Source organism: Micropterus salmoides, unplaced genomic scaffold (assembly GCF_014851395.1).
Source record: "Micropterus salmoides isolate LMB-PRFRI ecotype aquatic unplaced genomic scaffold, ASM1485139v1 Ms_hic_scaffold_2, whole genome shotgun sequence".
In the NCBI taxonomy this organism is placed as follows: domain Eukaryota; kingdom Metazoa; phylum Chordata; class Actinopteri; order Centrarchiformes; family Centrarchidae; genus Micropterus; species Micropterus salmoides.
In genome coordinates, this window is record NW_024041150.1 from 33844596 (window position 1) to 33867094 (window position 22499).

General features: G+C 38.9%; 2 protein-coding genes and 1 non-coding gene across 3 annotated transcripts; 1 reads left to right on the forward strand and 2 right to left on the reverse strand.

The window, feature by feature from the left end:
- Window positions 1-5179: 5179 nt before the first annotated feature.
- Window positions 5180-10545, reverse strand: LOC119911561 (mucin-5AC-like). The gene has a single exon (XM_038730465.1). It carries the CDS (start codon window positions 10536-10538, stop codon window positions 5739-5741), a length of 4800 nt encoding a protein of 1599 aa, XP_038586393.1. The 5' UTR covers window positions 10539-10545; the 3' UTR covers window positions 5180-5738.
- A 4204-nt stretch (window positions 10546-14749) lies between these two features.
- LOC119913386 (Fc receptor-like protein 5) lies at window positions 14750-21544 on the reverse strand. Its single transcript, XM_038732804.1, has 5 exons — window positions 21204-21544; window positions 20015-20275; window positions 19590-19850; window positions 17580-17699; window positions 14750-16225 (listed from the first exon to the last, which is right to left on the reverse strand). The coding sequence occupies exons 1-5, from the start codon at window positions 21232-21234 to the stop codon at window positions 16173-16175; spliced, it is 726 nt and encodes a 241-aa protein (XP_038588732.1). The 5' UTR covers window positions 21235-21544; the 3' UTR covers window positions 14750-16172.
- Window positions 19345-19417, forward strand: trnar-ucg. Its single transcript has one exon. It is a non-coding gene; the product is annotated as a tRNA-Arg (tRNA).
- Window positions 21545-22499: the final 955 nt, after the last annotated feature.

The window sequence follows — 22499 nt, forward strand, 5'->3', positions numbered from 1 at the left end:
TTTCCTATTTGCGGTTTGTATTTTTATGTGTTGTATACATAGACTGTATGCATTCCTGTATGTTGCATTGTTAATACTGCTATACTAATAAAGAGAGAGATTTCATGCATTTAGACGATCCCCATCGAGAGAGGACCCCACTTTTTGCTACCAATTTATACAGTTTTTAAAAAATGAAGAAAAAATGTTGCCTCTAGTACTTCTTGCAGATTTTTATCAGTAAGGTTGTCCAAATTACTTTTTTCGGTGTTCTGTCGATTTATGCTACCTGGTTCTGCGCATGCGTGTGCCCCACAAGCGTAGTCTGTTTCCCCGCCCATAAATCTGTGCAACCTTGCTGTTGGGCATACCGTCGAGACACTGGCTGATCGTCAACAATATCAACATAAAAATCATAATTAGTCTATCAGAATATGCTACCCCTGATAAATTAAATAAAGATGGCATAATATAATTTATATTTCAACATGCTCCCCATCTTCAAAAAAAGATGTCATAAAACTGAGAATTACACCTTTATGGGATTGGAAATGAATAAGTAATCTTCTGAAGCATTTTTCTTTATTGATTTAGGTAACATCAAGAATAATACTATAAATGACAATGACGTTGACAAGGTGTTTTACTGGAAATTTGCAAACAGAATTATGACACTTAATTTAGACACAGGGCTAGTTTTAGTGAGAAAAGAGTAACAATTACTGGTCACACTCAATTCAAACATTCACAGAATGCTGGTGGCTCCACAGCCTCTGCATATTATGTAAAAATAATTTAAAATGTTACACTCTTATTGGTTGTGAAAAATCAGATATTCAGTGTTACATCAAAGCCTTATCTCAAATAGTATCTGTTTTTGGAACACAAATGTTTTGTCAGTCACCAACATGTATTCACACAGGACACAGATAAGCCCTGGATGACCTGAGGGCCGAAGACTTCAGGTTGCTGGTCATAGGCTGTGGTAAATTCAACATCCAGATGCTCATTAGCTCCCCCTACTTCAATGATGAATCTGGTGTGCTGCTCGGTCTGGATCTCTCTGCTGTGTCCGCTTCAGTCCGTGTATTTCTATTATCTCTTCCTTGCATTAACCCAGAAAAGAATTATGTATTGATGTACATTTTTTCTGAAACATATCAAGCAACACTTGCAGGGGAGAATCCAGACAAACTACTGCAGTTTCCAAATTGTCCTTCAAAGACTCACTTGGGGCCCTCAAAAAATCAGTGCTCAGCATTGCTAATAATTACATGAGGTCAGGTTTTGTGGCTTTGAGGGATTACTAGCATAGTGTGAGTGTTGACTGCTGAAGGCTGACGCTAAACTGGATTGCTTGAATTATACCATTGACTTATGCGTTTAATCCCAATTTCCGATAACTTAAATTATAAGGTGACAACAAAGGTAGCTAATTCAGTTTGTCAGTATTTGTCTCTCTGTTTGGGATCTTCAGCCATCTACCATAAAACAGTCGAGCGACGTTTGTGTGTGTGCTTGTATATGTATGTTTGACTTTGACTCATCAATAAAAGTATTGCAGACAGGTATTCCAAAAAAAGCTTCACTTTAGGCCACCAATTAGTCCTTTTTGTTTTTTTACATATTTTACCAGTCGGCCTAACTGTAACACTTACATTTATTTTGTAATTAAATTATTTGACTAAATTGCATGTAAGTAGTTACTCCCCAACACTGCCTGTATGTTTGTCTACAGATGAACATTATATGGTGTTCTTCTTGGTATAGAATCATGGCTTTATATTATGAGCATTAACAATAAGCTATGCAGAGTGGGAAATTACGTTTGTATCATTGTATAATAGTATGCTGGTTTCTCTTAGTGTAGCATCCCGATAGAAAATGAGGAACTTCACTGAGGGTCTTAAGATTTTTAATTTGCTTCAACAACAATGTAATTGCTAAAAATAAAGTGCAGACATAAGGCAATATAGTATCTTATAACTCCTTTAGGATTATATTAATTAGTTACGCATTAGTAGAGATAAAATAATCCAAATCATTATGCAGAAATATACATTTAAAATACATTGTTGCCAATAAAATAACCAAAGGCAAATGCCTATAACAAATAATAATAACACAAACTGAATAAGCATGAAACAGCTCTAATACTTCAATGATTAATTTTATAAGTAAATGTAGGCCTAATACAACCATTTTCACATTGTGGGGAAGTGAAAGCATTATCTTCTTCAGTGGAATTTTATAGGACTGTGAATCCAAACAATAAAACACAACACAGGCTATGAACTGTAGGCTACTACAGAGTTCCCAGTCGCCACAAGAATAAAAGCATTTAACACAGGCTGTACAAACCATGACTTGAATTCACTCAATAAAGTTAAAATAGGAGTTACACTGACAATGGTGTAGCCTACTGGTGGCGACGTATTTAGTGACGACGTGTGTTGTCATGCCACGCTGTCGTCCCACGACGTCTTCGCCGCTTTGTTCCAAAGGCATCGGAGTTCAAACAAAGTCCAAAAAAGGCAAGTTTTTGACAGTAATGTAGCCAGTCTAATACTGTGCTAATGTTGTTGACCCGTAGCTGCTTGTGCATGACACGCTAGGCGGCTAATGTGGTACCTGTTGTAGCGTGTAAATCAGATCCAGAGGCATTGTTTTCGTTGCAATATCACCAATTTATTGTACACAAGCACGAAGATTCCCCAAAAAATAACACGACAACAGCATTCAAACAAACCCCGCCATAGCGGTCAAAAACTTGTTTGCCCTTCCGGGGTCAACACCTGACAACTACCTGTTGCCCCCGTGCTCATATAGTTGAGCCTACAGAACCATCTAGTGACCAAACAAAAAAAATAAACAAACATTTGGCTCCTATACCCTCCATCAGAAGCCAAACAAAGTTCATGTGAATCATATTTTTAACTATGTTTAAGTAAACATCAATAATTGTTTTCCAGCGGTGCAGTTTTGTATTTTCTGGAAAGAAAAATATAAAGATTAATAACTATAAATAGGTTTTTATACTTTTTCCATCAAATGACAACTGAGCCTGAGGAGAGAGTGTTTTTATTTTCTGTAAGTGGATGAAAGTGGGTGCGCTCTTACTATCAGTAAAACCAACAAACCAACTTTTTCCAGAGAAAGATGATGCTCATCACTAACATTTGTGCCACATCAGGGAGCCTGGGGATGACACCAGAGAGGACCTCTATGGTGCCTATAGACACTTTTTGTGTTTGGAGGATCAGGGACACTGTGTGAGTTTCATTCCTGGCTTATAGCTCATAGCTTCACACAACCTGCCTCAGCATCAACAAGGCATCAAACATACATACATAGTTTATATTTTATATATTTTTACATTTTTATATAAATTAATTCATAGTCCCCCCATCCCTTTTTTAGGGTATTTTTATGATTATATAATTTGTTATATTGCAGTTCTATTGTAAAAATGTCTAAAAAGGTGGCACAAGAAGTTTTCATTTTCATTATATACATTTGTACAAGTTTATCCAAGTGTGACAATCATTTCTAACTTTGCCATAACATTTCCATTAATACTTGTGGTTTTTTATATTTACATAATAGGGGACATCTGTAGCCTCATAAGGATAAACTGTAATTTAGGCTACTTCCTTGTTTATGTTTTATTTTCTACTGAAAATAATTTGTGATGGTCACGGTTTCCTTAGCAGAAGTAAAATTAAACATGTACAAAATGGAAAACCACTGGACTTGGTTAGGAACAGAATGTAATGTAATTAAATTTTCTTTTTGAAGAGTACAAGCTTTGACTTAGTGGGTGTGCTGAAGTCCTGTCCCTGTGTGATCCTGCCTGACATGTAACACAATGTGTAACTTACCTAGACCTCTCCTGACTTGTCTCTGCACCGAGTCTGATTTGGCTGGTGCAGGTACGGGTTGCACTAAACCAAGCCGTCCATTTTAATTATATTTTTGGAAGGATAAATAGAGAGAAAGGTCGCGTCTCTACCAAAACATGCATGATTTGTGAAGAAAGATGTGAACACACAAACGGACTGCTGGCACTGATGGGTGTGAAAGGGCCAGTTTCACCAGTAGGTGTGCCATAGATGACCTGTCCAGAGTTTACCTCACCTTTTTACCCGATGTCAGCTGGGATTGGCTCCAGCCCCAAACAACCCTGTACACACGATAAGCGGTTGGCGATGGATGGAGATGGTGTGCAATAGATTCAGAGGAGTTGTCCTCAAATGGGAGATGGATACGCTACCTAGTGGTAATTTTGATTAAAACCTTTAAGTTCATACTGAGACAACTGACAACATTTGAATATTCATTAAATCTGGATTTAAGGGAGAAGGGAGAAGGCTTAGATGTCATTTTAAGAATTTTTAACAAGGTAGTTGATGTTTTTGTGGAAAAACATAAATACATAAAACATAAATAATTATTCAAGAGTGGGAGTGAAATGTATTAGAAAGGGATCACTAAGTATTTCAACATTTATTGCTTAAAGTAAGTCTTTAAGCACAGATGTAATATCTATTTACAGTATTTGTGGTTAAATGTAAATTGTAAAACTCTTAAATCCACCAGAGGTCCTTCAACTGAGGTGGTTTTGCAAGGATGCTTTGCCAATTTTGAAGGACCTAAGGTGAGAAAAACATTCAGATTGTTTTGGATACTTGATGAATACTTACTAGATTGGAGCCATGTATAATTAATTAATATTTCATAACTTATTTTATAGTAAATGTGTGCATCAAATTAGTTACAGCAGGTATATATATTAATTTATGTATACATCATCATAGTAAATCATAGTTTTATTGCACAACTTTCATCAGGCATTTCATTAAGCTACATACACTCTTTTACTTATTTGAGTTGGCCTAAACTAATTAAAGGTCTGAGATAGACATAATAGGTATATTTAGAGGAGAAATTGAGATATGTGGCTATTCAAGTGACATGGAGCAGTTAGTGGAAGATGATGATGATGATGATAAAAGGCTTAAAACATGTTGTGTTCTGCATGTTTTTGTTGTTTTAAAAAGCAAAACATTGCAATAAATTCCGAATAGGCTATATCAAATATGATACAAAACAAAACTCATACATGCAAAGAGCTATTCAATTTTTTTATTTGGTATTTGCTATAATAACCACTGCATATTCAAAAAATTACAATTTTACTTTTCAGGCTTTTAATATGTGATTGAACAATTTAACATCTGAAAAATCTAGAGATCAAAAGAGACAGATAAACAAAGGCAGAAACTAAATGTAAACACTGTTACAGCAGGGAAGAATGGCAGTTGAAGATGTTATGTATCTTCACTTCTGTATATTTTACAGAAGTAAAATTTTACTCAACAAGATGCTTGAGAAATTGCAAAAAAAGATTTTGGGTTTCTTGATCAGGTCCATTTGGGTCATCCAGCGCTTGATGGGTTGTTTTTTAATCTGGTGCACCGTGGTACTGGCAATGTTATAAATACACTGGCAGTAAACAATGTGCATTTTCCCATCAGTATTAAATACTGTGCATTTGGTTGGAGGTGAGGCAAACAACATTCAAAAGCAAATTGAAGAGGAAAATAAAGTTAATTAAATCATCAAGTTAAATAAAATTTACTATTTGAAGTTATACCTAAAACATTTTTTGTTACAAAGCCATAATTTCATTTACAACACAAAGTTTTTTATTGGTAAAAAGATGTATTTACTGCAAGAGAATCTGCACAAAAAACCAGCTAGGTGTTATTCTGGTATTGTAGTAACAATTTGTAGTAGGCAAGGACATTCTGGTAATGGTGAAAAATGGATATTTGTGTAAAAGGAGGACACTGGATGGATAAATTTGAAAGCGGAAAAGGAGAGTTAGACATCATTGGAGGGTTTGAGGTTGGATAAGTGGCTGAAGAGGAAGGTGGACTATGACTAAAGATGATGTGATGAGCTACTGAGGTTGGATGACTAGTGGAGTTGAATGTTGGATAAGAAGCATTTATGGTCTGAAAGGTAGATGTGGTGGTGCTTGAAGGAACAGACATACTATTCTGCGATGTTGGAGAGGTTAAAGGCTCACTAGTCACATTTGCAAGGTAAGTAGTTGCTGAAGCTAATGTAAGTTGAGGTTCGGTTGAGTTTGAAGAGACAGTAATGCCACTGAAAGTGGTGGTGGCAGTTTGAGGATTCGCAGAACCTGTGGCAGTAGCTAGAGAAAGTTTGGAAGAAGCTGTGGATGCGTCAATAGAGGGGGTTGATGTAACAGCCACAGCAGAATATACATGGACTGATGTTGTTTGGGGCATTGCAGTTGTTGTTCGATGAGTGGCCGTGGTAGTTAATTTGACAGATGTTGTGGTTAGAGGAAGAGTGGTTGTAAGTAGAATAGTTGTTGGTGTTTCTGTAGTTGTAGGTGCAGTGGTGCTCAAAATGGTAGCAGCACTAGTTGAGGGTGTACTGGTTGTCATAGGAGTAAGGCCAGTTGTACTTTTGTGAGGGCCAGATGAAGTGGGAGTTCCAAGTGTGGTAGTGAAAGATGAAGTTGTAAAAGGGAGGGATGTGGTACTGACAGTCACAGATGTGGTAGTAAAAAGGCCAGATGTGGTTGTAAGAGGGGAAGACGTGGTAAAAATTGGGACAGATGTGGAACTGGGAGGAGAAGATGTAGTAGGCAGTGGGACAGATGTAGTACTGGGAGGGCCAGATGTGCTAGTAAGAGGGGTAGATGTGGTAGAAAGTTGTAGGGATGTGGTAGTAAATGGCACAGACGTGGTAGTAAGAGGTGCAGATGTAGTTGTAAAAGGGCCGGTTGTGGCACTGGGAGATATAGATGTGGTAGAAATTGGGACAGATGTGGAACTGGGAGGGACAGATGTTGTAGTAAAAAGGCCAGATGTGGAATTGGGAGGGGACGATGTAGTAGAAAGTGGGACAGATGTGGAATTGGGAGGGGAAGATGTTGTAGTAAAAAGGCCAGATGTAGTAAGAGGAGCAGATGTAGTTATAAAAGGGCCGGATGTGGTACTGGGAGAGGCAAATTTAGTAGTCAGAGTCGCAAAAGTGGTAGTTAAAAGATCAGATGTGATAGCAGGATGTGTAGAGGTTAAAACTGGAGAGGTAAAGGTGGTTGTGGGAGGGGCAGAAGTAGTTGAAAGTGGGACAGATGTGGTAATGGGAGGGCCAGATGTTGTAGTAAAAAGGCCAGATGTGGTACTAAGAGTTGTAGATGTGGTAGAAATTGGGACAGATGTGGAACTGGGAGTGGACGATGTAGTAGAAAGTGGGACAGATGTGGAATTGGGAGGGGAAGATGTAGTAGAAATTGGGACAGATGTGGACCTGGGAGGGGAAGATGTGGTAGTAAAAAGGCCAGATGTGGTAGTAAGAGGGGTAGATGTGGTAGAAAGTTGTAGGGATGTGGTAGTAAATGGCACAGATGTGGTAATAACAGGTGTAGATGTAGTTATAAAAGGGCCGGATGTGGTACTGGGAGATGTAGATGTGGTAGAAAGTGGGACAGATGTGGTACTGGGAGGGCCAGATGTGCTAGTAAGAGGGGTAGATGTGGTAGAAAGTTGTAGGGATGTGGTAGTAAATGGCACAGACGTGGTAGTAAGAGGTGCAGATGTAGTTGTAAAAGGGCCAGTTGTGGCACTGGGAGATATAGATGTGGTAGAAATTGGGACAGATGTGGAACTGGGAGGGGACGATGTAGTAGAAAGTGGGAAAGATGTGGAATTGGGAGGGGAAGATGTTGTAGTAAAAAGGCCAGATGTAGTAAGAGGAGCAGATGTAGTTATAAAAGGGCCGGATGTGGTACTGGGAGAGGCAAATTTAGTAGTCAGAGTTGCAAAAGTGGTAGTTAAAAGATCAGATGTGGTAGCAGGATGTGTAGAGGTTGAAACTGGAGAGGTAAAGGTGGTTGTGGGAGGGGCAGAAGTAGTTGAAAGTGGGACAGATATGGTAATGGGAGGGCCAGATGTTGTAGTAAAAAGGCCAGATGTAGTAGTAAGAGTTGTAGATGTGGTAGAAATTGGGACAGATGTGGAACTGGGAGTGGAAGATGTAGTAGAAGGTGGGACAGATGTGGTACTGGGAAGGCCAGATGTGGTAGTAAAAAGGCCAGATGTGGTAGTAAGAGGGGTAGATGTGGTAGAAAGTTGTAGGGATGTGGTGGTAAATGGCACAAATGTGGTAATAACAGGTGTAGATGTAGTTGTAAAAGGGCCTGATGTGGTACTGGGAGATATAGATGTGGTAGATAGTGGGACAGATGTTGTACTGGCAGGAGAAGATGTAGTAGAAAGTGGGACAGATGTGGAACTGGGAGGGGACGATGTAGTAGACAGTGGGACAGATGTGGTACTGGGAGGGCCAGATGTAGAATTGGGAGGGGAAGATGTTGTAGTAAAAAGGCCTGATGTAGTAAGAGGAGCAGATGTAGTTATAAAAGGGCCGGATGTGGTACTGGGAGAGGCAAATTTAGTAGTCAGAGTCGCAAAAGTGGTAGTTAAAAGATCAGATGTGGTAGCAGGATGTGTAGAGGTTGAAACTGGAGAGGTAAAGGTGGTTGTGGGAGGGGCAGAAGTAGTTGAAAGTGGGACAGATGTGGTAATGGGAGGGCCAGATGTTGTAGTAAAAAGGCCAGATGTGGTACTAAGAGTTGTAGATGTGGTAGAAATTGGGCCAGATGTTGAACTGGGAGGAGAAGATGTAGTAGACAGTGGGCCAGATGTGGTAGTAAAAAGGCCAGATGTGGTACTAGGAGTTGTAGATGTGGTAGAAAGTTTTAGGGATGTGGTGGTAAATGGCACAGATGTGGGAATAGCAAATGTAGATGTAGTTGTAAAAGGGCCGGATGCGGTACTGGGAGATATAGATGTGTTAGAAATTGGGACAGATGTGGAACTGGGAGGGGAAGATGTAGTAGAAAGTGGGACAGATGTGGAATTGGGAGGGGAAGATGTTGTAGTAAAAAGGCCAGATGTGGTACTAAGAGTTGTAGTAGAAATTGGGACAGATGTGGAACTGGGAGTGGACGATGTAGTAGAAAGTGGGACAGATGTGGAATTGGGAGGGGAAGATGTTGTAGTAAAAAGGCCTGATGTAGTAAGAGGAGCAGATGTAGTTGTAAAAGGGCCGGATGTGGTACTGGGAGATGTAGATGTGGTAGAAATTGGGACAAATGTGGAACTGGGAGTGGAAGATGTAGTAGAAGGTGGGACAGATGTGGTACTGGGAAGGCCAGATGTGGTAGTAAAAAGGCCAGATGTGGTAGTAAGAGGGGTAGATGTTGTAGAAAGTTGTAGGGATGTGGTGGTAAATGGCACAAATGTGGTAATAACAGGTGTAGATGTAGTTGTAAAAGGGCCGGATGTGGTACTGGGAGATATAGATGTGGTAGATAGTGGGACAGATGTTGTACTGGCAGGAGAAGATGTAGTAGAAAGTGGGACAGATGTGGAACTGGGAGGGCCAGATGTTGTAGTAAAAAGGCCAGATGTGGTACTAAGAGTTGTAGTAGAAATTGGGACAGATGTGGAACTGGGAGTGGACGATGTAGTAGAAAGTGGGACAGATGTGGAATTGGGAGGGGAAGATGTTGTAGTAAAAAGGCCTGATGTAGTAAGAGGAGCAGATGTAGTTGTAAAAGGGCCGGATGTGGTACTGGGAGATGTAGATGTGGTAGAAATTGGGACAAATGTGGAACTGGGAGTGGAAGATGTAGTAGAAGGTGGGACAGATGTGGTACTGGGAAGGCCAGATGTGGTAGTAAAAAGGCCAGATGTGGTAGTAAGAGGGGTAGATGTAGTTGTAAAAGGGACGGATGTGGTACTGGGAGAGGCAAATTTAGTAGTCAGAGTCGCAAAAGTGGTAGTTAAAAGACCAGATGTGGTAGCAGGATGTGTAGAGGTTGAAACTGGAGAGGTAAAGGTGGTTGTGGGAGGGGCAGAAGTAGTTGAAAGTGGTGGTGGACATTTGCATGTTTTGTTTAGTTTTGGGTAGAGCTGAGTGACAATGGTGTGGAGAGGACATTCTGTTCCAGGAAACACTTCAAATACTGAAGCATATCCTCTGCTCAGTTCATTTTGGAGCTCTGCCAAGGTCTTAGTCTGCAGATATGTATTGTCACCACTTTCTGGAATATTTTCGCCCCAGTGTGCACTTGCTATCCACTCCTTCTCACTGTGACTATAGCAGCAGAATGCTGACCAGAGCATGGAAGGAATATTAACCCTGTTCTTGAGGGTGTTGTTGGCACTGGGCTGTGCTCCGGTTACCACAAAGCCAGTGCCATTGTTCTTGATACAGTAATCATCCAGAACACATTTGATGCACTTCTCCATTCTGTTCCAGCTTCCACTGTTGAATGTGATTTTTTGTGGAACAGCATTGGTCAGGGTAAAGGTAGAGTTCTTATCATGTTTATCAAATGCATAAGAGCTTGGAAATAAATGCCCTCTGTTTAATGACTGTGTGTTGTTTGTGTAATCAGTGTTCACAGCCTGGTGGGTATACTTGTGTTTTTTTCTTGCTCGTCTCATGTTCTTGTTGTTCGTCAAGTTCTTGTTTTGTTCGTTCTCAAGCTGTAACAATAGGAAAGCTCAGTTACTGATGCAGACAGGGTAGTAGTTTAAATGTACAGCAACTAATTGGTTCAAAAAAGTACTGAACAAATTAGATTTTACTATGCAATTGTGGTCAGGGCAATGGGTGTGGTGATGGTACAGTGGATAGAACACATGCCTTTGGTGGGGGTTCAACTCCTCACTGTGACAAGTCCACCCATGTGTCCCTGAGCAAGAAACTTAAAAATATAAATATTAACATATAAAAAAAGACAAATTTAGTCTTCAGTGAGGATTGATGAGTAAAAAAATATTTGATTAGGGCTCCACGTATATGAATATATGAATATATATATATATATATATATATATATATATATATATATTGATAGACATATACATATATGAATATATAATGTATATAGATAGACATTCTATACATGTCTATTAGAATTTTCTTGTAAATGTGTAAATTCATGGAGAGATCTGTTGTGATGTGGAAGAGAATGTGATACAGTGTGATACATCAGACCGGAACGTCAGCCACATGGGTGTACTGTATCCCAAGCAACAGTCCTGTCTCTTTCTTTACTTCTTACAATGACATGCTCTGTCAACAAATAACAGTACAAACAGTAAAAGCATAGCTGTGATTCCTGTCCTCTCTCCTGCAATGTATAACTTTGTACTGGTGAAAGTGACATATGCCATACTAAAAAAGTGCAGCCTTTTCAATCATTGTCATCAAAATCTTGGCCAAAATGTACATCAGAAAATACTTACAGAGTACACTGTTATATTGACAAGCTGGCTAAACATTTTGACTTGCTTGTTCATAAACAAGACACAAGGACTTGTTGTTCTGATGGCACTGACAAGTTCAGTGACAAAGATTTTCTTTTGAGAGATAGACTGTGTGTTAAGGATGATTTGAGAAATGCACCAAAGGGACTGAAATAGAGGGGGTTAAAATACAGAATATAAGAACAAGGATAACAATAGAGTATAACAAATATGTTCAGTAGGACTTAAGGAAGATGAGACAAGGAAACAAAGTGATAAGAACGGTAGGGCAGGAATAGTAAAACGAGTGGCAGCTCAGATAAAATCTGGATATGCTTTCCGGTAAAAGTAAGTTTTTAAAAGAGATTTGAAAGAAGAAGCTGACCCTGCCAGCCTAATTTCCTCAGGCAAGTCGTTCCAGAGCCTCGGGGCCCTGACAACAAATGCTTGGTCACCTTTTGTTCTTAGTCTGGCTTCAGGAATGGACAAGAGGCCCTTGCCAGAGGATCTTAAACCACGGGAAGGCTCATAAGGAGTTCAAATATCTAAAATCTAATCCGGAGCCAAGCCATGAATAGCCTTAAAAGTAATGAGTAAAATCTTAAAATCAATCCTAAAACAAACAGGGAGCCAGTGCAGGGGTGATATGATCACATTTTCTTGTCCTAGTTAAGAGCCGAGCAGCCAAGTTCTGTACAGTCTGTAACCTATTCAGGGTTTTTTGATTAAGGCAAGTGAAGAGTTATAATCAATGCGTGAGGAGATAAAGGCATGTATAACAATTTCTGCATCTGTAACATTTAAAATAGGCCTTATTTTTGCGATATTTCTAAGGTAGTAAAAGCTGGACTGGACCAGTTTAGAAACATGATGCTCAAAGCATAACTTACTATCGAATAGCACGCCAAGATATCTTGCAACAGGCTTCATGTGTTGTAGCAAGTCGCCAAAAGAGGGCAGAATTTGATTGCAGAGATGTTGGGGACCTATAACCAGGATTTCTGTTTTATTGGAGTTAAGTTTTAGAAAGTTATTTGACATCCAATGTTTTCTGTCAGTAAGGCAGTCCTCTAGTGAGCTCAGCATACTAAGGTCAGTGGGCTGTACAGGTAGGTATAACTGTGTATCATCTGCATAACAATGGAAGGAAATACCACGCCTGCGTATGACATCACCCAGAGGGAGCATATATATATATATAAAACAAAATGGGTCCAAGGATTGAGCCCTGAGGCACACCGTAGTTGATGGTAGAGAAAGAAGACTTGAAATTATTTATAGTGACACAAAACTTAGTATGAGGCAAACCAGTTCATTGCAGTACCAGATACCCCCACACAGTGCCTCAGTCTGTTTAACAGGATGCTATGATCAATGGTGTCAAAGGCAGCACTTAAATCCAGTAAAACCAGTATTGAACATTTGCCCGCATCAGCGTTCATTAGGAAGTCATTGAACAACCAGTGAACAATTTCCCAGTTGTTACACTGGTTTCAACAAATTTAAACGACCAGCAGGATGATCCAGATAATGTAACCCAGAAAAACCAAATCTCCATTGGCTTCACCACAGTCAAATAAACAAACTTACAAAGTTAGTAAAGAGTAAAAAACATAGGAAGAGCTTGGAGTTCAATCACAATTAAAAACTGTTTAATAGAGATAGGCTTTTTACAAATAGTACAATGTCCATATTCAGCAGGGGTGGAGCCTCCTTTGATTGACTGTGTATACTACACTTGAGAAAGTGGAGGGAGAAATATTCAGATCATTTACATCAGCAGATTTTTATGTTAATTTTAACAGTGTTACTGTTGGGTAGTTTAATCTACACCGGTGGTTGGCAATAGGCGGCCCGCGGGCCAGAACTGGCCTGCCGCCAATAATATCTGGCTCGCGGCCAGAGAGAAATAAAAAATAAATAAATTGATGGCGGCTGGTGCTGAAATAGATCTCAGCCATGACATCAACAGTTACTCACATAATCACTTCCCCTTAAGGGATTGTCCCTTCAAAATAAAACCATGAGAATGTTTGTTGCAGCAGTGCCTTATGTTGAGTGTATTGAGAGCTTTTACTTTGGAAAGTCCTGAAGGACATTCGAAAGAGTCTCTGGCTTACTTGACACACCTCTGAAAAAGCCGTCAGTAAACGTGATTGGATTCCCCTGAATTTCGTCAGGGAAACGAAAATTAGTCTGGTTTTATTAGTGGTTTATGAATGCGGATCAAACGCCGGGACGCAGACTCACACTGCAGCACATGCTTTATTGCATGTGAAAAGGTGTCCTTATAGGCTAATTAATTTGTTTAACAAGGGAGAAAAAAAAGTCAGCCAAATTTTGGAATGATCATACAACTCCTCCAACGGGAGTCCCGCACTTTGCCCACTGACCTAAATGTGCACATGAGTATCCAAGGGTTTGAAATAATTTGAATGAAATAATGTTCTGGCCCCCATGTAACTGCTTGAAAAAAATTTGGCTCAATGCTAGACTTACTTGCGACCCCTGATATACACCAATGCATTACATTTTCTAAGATTATCTGCCAATCATATAATTTAATTTTGTATTCTAATTTTGCTTTCTTTGTTTCAGATCTAACTTCCCCCATTTTTTCTCTGGCCAAATCAGTATTACCTTTGATAAAATCAAGTTTCTCAATAGCACACATTTTGAGCCATGGCCAAATGTAGCATCAATTATTCAAGACTTGATCTTTAACACTTTATCTTGCAATTGTAGAAAACATCCATCTTACACCAGTAATACATACAATATCCAAAATGTTTAGCTACGAGTTGTATTCATATTGTGGTATCAATTTACTTTGAATGTGCACATCAACGCTGTGCACTAATGCATTAATAATGTGATGCTTACCCTCAAGTTTCTTGAAAACCAGCTAAATTGGTGCCCTTCGGTTCACACAGCAGTGGAAACAAGACTGTCTTTATTAAATCACGCCTTAGTAGGAAGTATCTGTATTTTCTGTAGTGTATGAAAGTGGGTGTGCTCTTACCATCAGTAATAACTTTACTCTTAATTAAGCGTTTACCAGAGCAAGCTGATGCACATGATTGCAGAAGCAGTAATAAACAGTATTATCATGTCTTTTTAGCCAAGCGGCTTTCGAGATGACATTGATTGAAATATCTCAATTTATTGGATCGATATTTCTGGTTGACCACCTTTACATAACAAAAATTCACTCTGTGGAGATGCAAAATTCACCACACAACACCCTTGCATTTGACAGTTAAGACTAACAGCCTAATGCTTCTCAGAATAGCCATCAAAAGTGGAAGATGACAGAGGGCTCCATGGGGCCACAGGAAAACAAAAGTGACATCTCTGGTTAAGAGAAACGAAACTATATTTTTAGAAGTCAGATCCAGCATGAATTCAGAGAATTGTTTTTAGTGAAACATGCTGCGCAGACAGAAAGGCTGGCTGGAAAGGTGAAGTATGAAGGGAGCAAACAGAACTTGTTTTGTCTCCCACAAACACAACAGTGACATACATTCTTCATTGCAGGTGCACAAATCCTGTTCTACGTATCACAAATGAATAATATGCTCACATTTTTATACAGTTGTTACAGTGAATATGGTGCAAAACACATTAAAACACCTACATCAAAAAATGTGAAGTCATGGACAATCTTTGCACATCCGCATGATGATGATGGATATTCTAGAAGACACAAGTCAATAATGATCAACTACTTGAATCTGCTGCCACCATTTTCAAAAGCTGTTTTTGTGGCTCACAAATGAAAAGTTACAAGCGCTCTCTCTTTTGCACCACAGTGAAATGTGGAGCAAAAGTGATCTGTGCACCTGTAGAGCCAGTGGTGGGCACTGTTGAGAGATCAGAGACGCCTTTTGGCCAATCAAATGAGCTAGTTCGGGGACCTTCTGTGACACCAGCAGTAAACAGTTTTGTTTTTACTGTCAAGAACCAAGAGCCAACCCTGTCTGTCTAGAGCATATGTATATGTAAACATCAGTATTTGTTTTCCCAATTATGTTTTACTGGAACATGTTTTTGAGTGAATATCACAGCGGTTAATAGGCGAGGTGATTGATGGTAAAACCCACAGGCTTGCGTCCTGCAGTGGTATTAGGTTAAGACAACGAAAGCACTTTTGTTAAGGTTGGGGAAGGATTGAGATTTTAGTTAAATGTTAATAAACAAACACGTTATGTCTCATTCTTTAAATCACTACAGAAAGTACTAAATCAAGACATTCAAAGAAAGCTGTGCGCCAACAAACTCTTTTTCAAAATGCAGTCGCCAGACTTCTGACCAAAACAAAGAAATATGAATATTATCCTCCTTATTAATCTCTGCACTGGTTACTATTAAATCAGGGAATATTTTTTTAACCAGTGTGACTTGTCTACAAATCACTCTCTCTATGAACACCACGAGACACTTTTTAATCCTCGTAGTCATGGTTATGTTAATAATGCAATTTGTCACCACTTTAATGCCTCCTTAGAAAAGGTTTTTATCTGTCTTCCATTTCAGGGTTGGACATTTTCTCTGATGGTTTAGATGGAAAAGGTCCACTAAGTAGCGTGGGACAGATGGTTGAGATTTGACAAGTTCAAATTTGCAAATTGCTTGTAAATGTTTTTTACGAGCTGAAATATGCGTCAGCTCCAATATTTTCAGCTTCTCTGTCTTTGTCTGCCAGTGAGAAATAAAAAAATAAGATATATAAAATACAATCTTGTTGAATATATAAACATAAAATTCAAAGTGACCCCATGCAAAGTAGTTGCTCTTGTTCTTTTTCAACTCAGCAGGAAATAAGACTCATCGCTCTGATGAAAGACGATCAGAAGCCCTTTTCTTTGCTTCAGCCCGAGCTGCAGGAAGAAGAACACAGAGAGCCTTTTAGAGAGATCATCACTGAAACTAATGATAAACTCGTTTCTCAAAGAATTAAAATCCAGATATCCAGGATTTAATATAAAATTGAGGACATCAATGTCACGTCCTTTGTTAAAATCTTTGGTTATTTGGGGGACTTAATAACGTTAAGAGATTACATGCATAATACATGGCTGTAGCTGTCCAGTAAAGGGTACTTGCTTACTATGTAATTATGTTCAGAATTATGTTTTTGTAATTTGGTTTTACTTGAGTAATAGTGACACCTACTGTTAAACTTGTGAATTACACTAACTGAAGCGCATGCTGGGCTCATATGATCAGTTAAGAATAACTGATTGTAAAGCTGCTATAAGAAGCTAAAAAAAAAAGAAGAAAAGAGAGCAGAAGACTATATTGCGACATTAGAGGATTGTAACAGATCCTACATTTCTGTGCAGAAGGCGCAGACAGTAGGCTATGTGTTTATTGTATAATGAACTGATTATATATTTTTTATTATATTTCATACTGAATTTAATATATTGTAATTATTTTATTTCAGTTTTTCATGGTATTTGCTGGTCAAAAGAAGATATTTGTGAAAAGGAACAAATAAATAATGGTCAAATATCAGTCGAAGCGTGGCTTATCTGTATCAGAAGGAGCACAATGTTTGGACCGTAGTATAATGAAGTTTAAAGTAATATGTGAAATTTTGTCATTTTTATAAAAACCTTTACAGAGTCATGCATTTTGGTTGGTTGTTGCTTGATTTGTTAACCGAGTCCCAGCCTTTCCACACCTGTCAGCCGCCTCAGTGTGCTGTAATACACAGGTTACCTTAATGAACAGGTTGGGGGCGTCAGTGTTAAGTGAATGTTTAACATGGTCCTTTGTTCATGGATTGAACACACTGAACTGTGTGACTTTACAACATACCTGGCAAAAAGCAAAGTTTGAACACAAAAAGATGTAAGCAGCTGTTTAAAAATACCCGTCTTCCTAATTTATTTATTAAGAAAAGATCAAGCAGGACCATTAAGAACTTTTTCCACACTTCCATCCATCAGGTTCGACTATCCAGTAAAGGACTTTTTATTTAAAGATTCTTGTAAAACTACTTTAGTGAGAGCTTTCTCTGGCAACTGGCATTCACCTGCTGAAGTGTCCTTGAGCAAGAAACCGAATCCCTACCAGCAAAAGACTATTGGGATATATATATAGAAGTTCCTTCTCTTGGTAACATATATCAAATAAAAATGGAGCTGTTAACACAGACGTTTTAATTAAAGTTTTGATTAAAGTTCCATTTATTTGAACTTTTATGATTTCCAGTGGCGTTCCTACCTTGAGCCCAAGTTCTGTGCACATTCACACAAACTATAAGCATGAGAGAGTAGACGACAATCAGCAAGATGGTACACACCAGCCTCGGCACAGACACAAGAGGAGGAGGCTCAGCTCCGACTGCGAGGAAGGAAAAACAACTGGTTAAATATATAATTCAAGAAAGACCAGTTCTGTTTTCATCCAAGTTTTTAAGAACTGTAGTACCACAGACTGCCAACTGTTTGATGTCTGAGTCAAAAAACAGCAGGCCTTTTTGCACAACCTCGCAGCACCAGCAAAGAAGAACCTCTAATTAAAATATCTACAACTAAAGGACCACACATTTGAATTCTTTGATGAAATTATCTGCGAATTATTTTTATGCCAGAATGTTCATAGCTGTTTTTAAATATGAAAGAAATTAATTAATTAAAAAAGAAATTGTGTGATTTCACTCTTCACATCACACATGGCTCTTATGGGAAGTTTGTACTTAAAGAGTGATTTTAATCTCTGGTTTTTACATACTTTTTATTAGCTAATAGAGCTGTAGAGCAACAGGTTCTTGAAAAGGAGAAAAGAAGATATTTCCCAAGAATACTTCCAGCTCTCCTTCAGTGGTGAACACGTGCACGGCAGAAAACAGAAAAGCATTAAACACAGCAAATAAAACTGTCACCAGGTTTTAGCCTGAAAACTTCACTAGACAGCATCTGACTTGCCAAAACCAGCATATTCCTCAGACATATCTGATGGTTGGCAAGGAAGGCTGTGGCTGAGAAAATATGAATTAACTTGGAATCTACAGAATTATCAGTAACATCAAATATTAAAACGTGAGCAACACAGCTGACTAAAATAACTAAACTAATAATAAATGAACTAAAAACAGATTCTTAGAAAAAAAAAAAATTAATTGTCCTTGGTCTGAGCAAATAGATGGCAGGGCGTTGTTGTTTGTGTGCTGATTAACTTTAAACAAAACAAACTTGACATTTTAATATATGTAATATCAACTTAACTCGTATTTTCAGATATCCACACCATGTCCACCTGCTGCACTCAGAGCTGCTAGACCTCCTGCTCTGTCACACTCACTCTGGTTTGGATATATTTTGTTTGTCTTTGGTGCTTCTTACTGTCACTCCATCTCCATTTCATTCCCCAAAAGGCGATTGTGTGTTCGCTGCCTCTCTCCTTCCCTACCCGAGTTTCACTTACCACTGAAAAGGCCTACTTGCTCTTTTCTTGTCCCAGACTCATTTCCAAGGTGCACCAACTACAAGCACATTGGTTTCTGTCTGAGGATCAGTGCAGAAGACAGCAGTTTAGCTCAGAAAGTTGGCGTGTGCTGTTGATAATGAGGAGATCATGGGTTCGACCCCCATGCTGTCCAGCTGTTGCAGTATGACAGGTTATATACATAGCATAAGCTTTTTTCTCTCCAGTGACATCGAGCTGGGAGTGGATCGCACCTAACTTAACATCCAAAAGCAATCCAAGTTTCTTCTGAAAGAAACTTTGTTAAAAGAAACCTCAAAAGCAGACCAGTTAGCTCACATGGTTTGAGCGTGTTGTTTACAATGCTAAGCTTATGTGTTTATTATTATTCTAAGGTCCAGTGAATGCGTCTACAGCTGTTGTGACATAAGCAAAAGATTTGTTATCTGCCTGTTGACATAAGCAATCAATACATTCATGTGTATCCCATCATCAAATATAAACCATGTGTGTAACATTATAATGCACATGACTTGCATTGCAGGGACTGACGCTTGCATGTGACCACGTGGCCTAATGGATAAGGCGTCTGACTTCGGATCAGAAGATTGAGGGTTCGAGTCCCTTCGTGGTTGAAGGCTGCCTCCTGATTTGAAACAACTTTAAGGTAAAACATTTGCTGCCATATCAAGAACAATTTACTTCAAAAAGTAAATTTCAGGTACTATAGAATACAGAAAGCATTGAAATGCTAAAACTAACCTCCACAAACAGACATCATGCAATAGCACAGAACATCATCGTCACCTTTAACAGCCAGCCAGCTCTGTGGTGACTCTCCTTTCGTCGGGTGTTCACACTTATAGAAACCCTCGTCAGACATGGACACCGTCGCGAAGGTCATACTTCCTGCAGCTTCAGTCCCAATGAAAACACCATCTTTGTAGAACTTTGCAGAGAAATCAGATCTGGGTTTTTGGCCGTTTTCTTCTTTGCAGGAACAGAGAAGCGTTACTCTATCGCCTGCTGTCACAGGAAGTGCAGGGCTCTGCAGGATCACAGGACCATCTGAAAACAAACAGTGGTGTCGTTGGTCCTACGACTTCTACTTTAATCTTCAAATTGTTCCAGTGAATAACAAATGAACCATTTCTGGTCCCCATCAGACCTGCACATCATAATGTCACCCTCAAATTTAAATGCATAAAAGCTCCATGCACACTTGGAGTTACCAGCGATAGTGATGTTGACGGTGTTGCTGCACTCCCCCCGCTCAGACTCGCACCAGTACACTCCTGTGTCTGATGGATAGGCATCCTGAATGGTACAGTGGGACTCACGTTGCATTCCCCAGCCGGAGCACAGCTCAGAAGTCAGAGAGGAGGTGTTTCTCTTGAATCTCCAGCCACTGGAGTTTCCCGCCACCGTACAGGTCAAATTGACAGAGTCATACCAGAAGAACTGAGATCTGTTGGGGTGGATGGTCAGTGTGGCTGAAAAATATAGGAAAGGATCATATAGTGTAGCTCTTTGAGGTTTTTGGCTTTTCTTTGTTGCAGATGTCACTGTATCACACTGTGGGACACAACACAGCGTTAACTTAAGCTTTTATCCAAAGTGACTTATATTGGAAGAACAACATACAAGCATCAACAAAGTAAGAGATCTACGAGTAACACAAGGCACTAGTAAGAGCGGCAATAAATAGTAGTAAGAGCGCATACAGTGACAATGGAAATTTAGTTCAAAGAAATTTTCATCACATGAACTAAGTTTGCATTCTGGTTACACAATAAGTGTGATAAAGGTTGAAAGCTCCAAAAAGCTAACCAGCAGGTGGACCTTTGGGTTTCAATTGTTTTGTCACACTTACTGTTCCCAAAAAAGCTAAACTAAATTATGTTATAATTTTATTTTAAGCGACTGGTAATCTGATTTACCAGCAACCCTGTTAACAACAGTTGCAGCTACATCATTACCTCTAGAATCCAGACTTGACCTTAATTTAACCCTTTTAAACTGTTTCCAAGGGCAAATCATTACAACATGAATTAATTTTTAACTACTGGAAGTTGGTTTGAACGCAAGTGAAATTGAAATAAAAGAACCCTTGCTGCAAATCCCAACGTAGGAATAAAAACTCTGTAAGCTAGATACAGAGCTGATCAACACACCTTTACTACAACAACAGTGCAATGGAGGAAACTATCTGCAAACTATGATTTTTAAAATGTACATTTTCAAAACCTCCGCCAAAATCCGCCATGATTTGACTGATCGGCAGAGTTGATTGCATCCTGTTCTTCAAATCACAGCTGAATCACAATTATATTTGAAAGAAAACATATATATTTATATATATTTAAAGGCTGCAAGAGAGAACAGTGAGAAAGTAATGTTTTAAAAAATGTAATTTCTCACAGAGCATTAGGCAGAGCGAGGTCATCTCCATCCTGTCTTCAAGTTGCTTGTCGTCTTCTTCTGGGGTATTTAGAAAGTTTGAGCTAGCAGTCAGCCCACATCCTGACCAACGGAAATAATCAAAAAAAACTAAAAACAACAGAAAACCCTTTGCCTGTGGTTAAGAATGAACACTATCGCTGTGTCTCGTGGAAATCAGTTAAAGCCACTAAACGTCACTGTTTATCTGAGACTTAACTTTGAACTGCTGCAGACCTTATTTGCAGAGGTTTAATGTCACTGTGTGTCAGTTAAGGGAAAATACTGTGTTTATAATGGAAAAAGTTTCAAACCGTCGTCATTACATTTGTGTCACTTTTTTTTAAATGTCAGAATGTTCCAACTATTGTTCCAGGGGTATCTCTACTTTTCAAACCAGCTTCCTCAGTTACTTTATTATCTATCTTAATTTATTAATTTACTATGTATTATTTTCTGAATGGACACACAGGTGCAGTTTCACTGATCCCACTTTAAGCTACATTGACTTTACATTTATACATCTTAATAACTTAAGCTCATTGTTTAAAACCTTTATAAAAGAATGGACCCAGGCTGTGAACACATCACAGTAACAAAGTACAGAACAATTCTTTAAAAAGTTAACGCTTCACTGTATGCTTGTTGTCACCGTTGATTTAAGTCTCAATAGCTGATATGTGTTAAAGTTAGCTCACAATTCTCTACTTAGGTACCAAGGTAAGACTTTCTAAAATACATCTCACCTCCACATACTTCAATGTATAGAAGTAAACATCTCACCACGAAAACATCTTGTGCTCTCTACACCCACACAGATTCACACCTGCCATCTGCTTCATGCTGAGCACACAGGAAATGAAGTAGCCTCTTCCTCGATGGGCAGACATGCAAAAGATTTTGTGTGTACAGAATAGATCAACAAAATGGATAATCACCATGTCAAAAGTATAACTGTAGTAAGAATTGATCTGGAGCAGGAAAGATTACACCAACAAACAAGAGGCAAACTCACAGGTAGGAAAAAGGAACAGACAAACACAGAGGAACAGAGAGAGCCAGACAAGAGGAGAGCCTGAATCTCTTAGTGGACAAGGAGCATCAAAGGTGGTCAAACATGATCAACTGAGTCAAGGAACTGTACCAAAAACCATATGTTTATTAAACGAACCGAGAAAGAAGTCAAAAATTAACCCTAAACTCAAACAAAATAACAGGTCTGATGGGCTTGCCAAAACAAACAAAAGAAATGGAAGTGTTAGGAATTTGGTTTTGTAC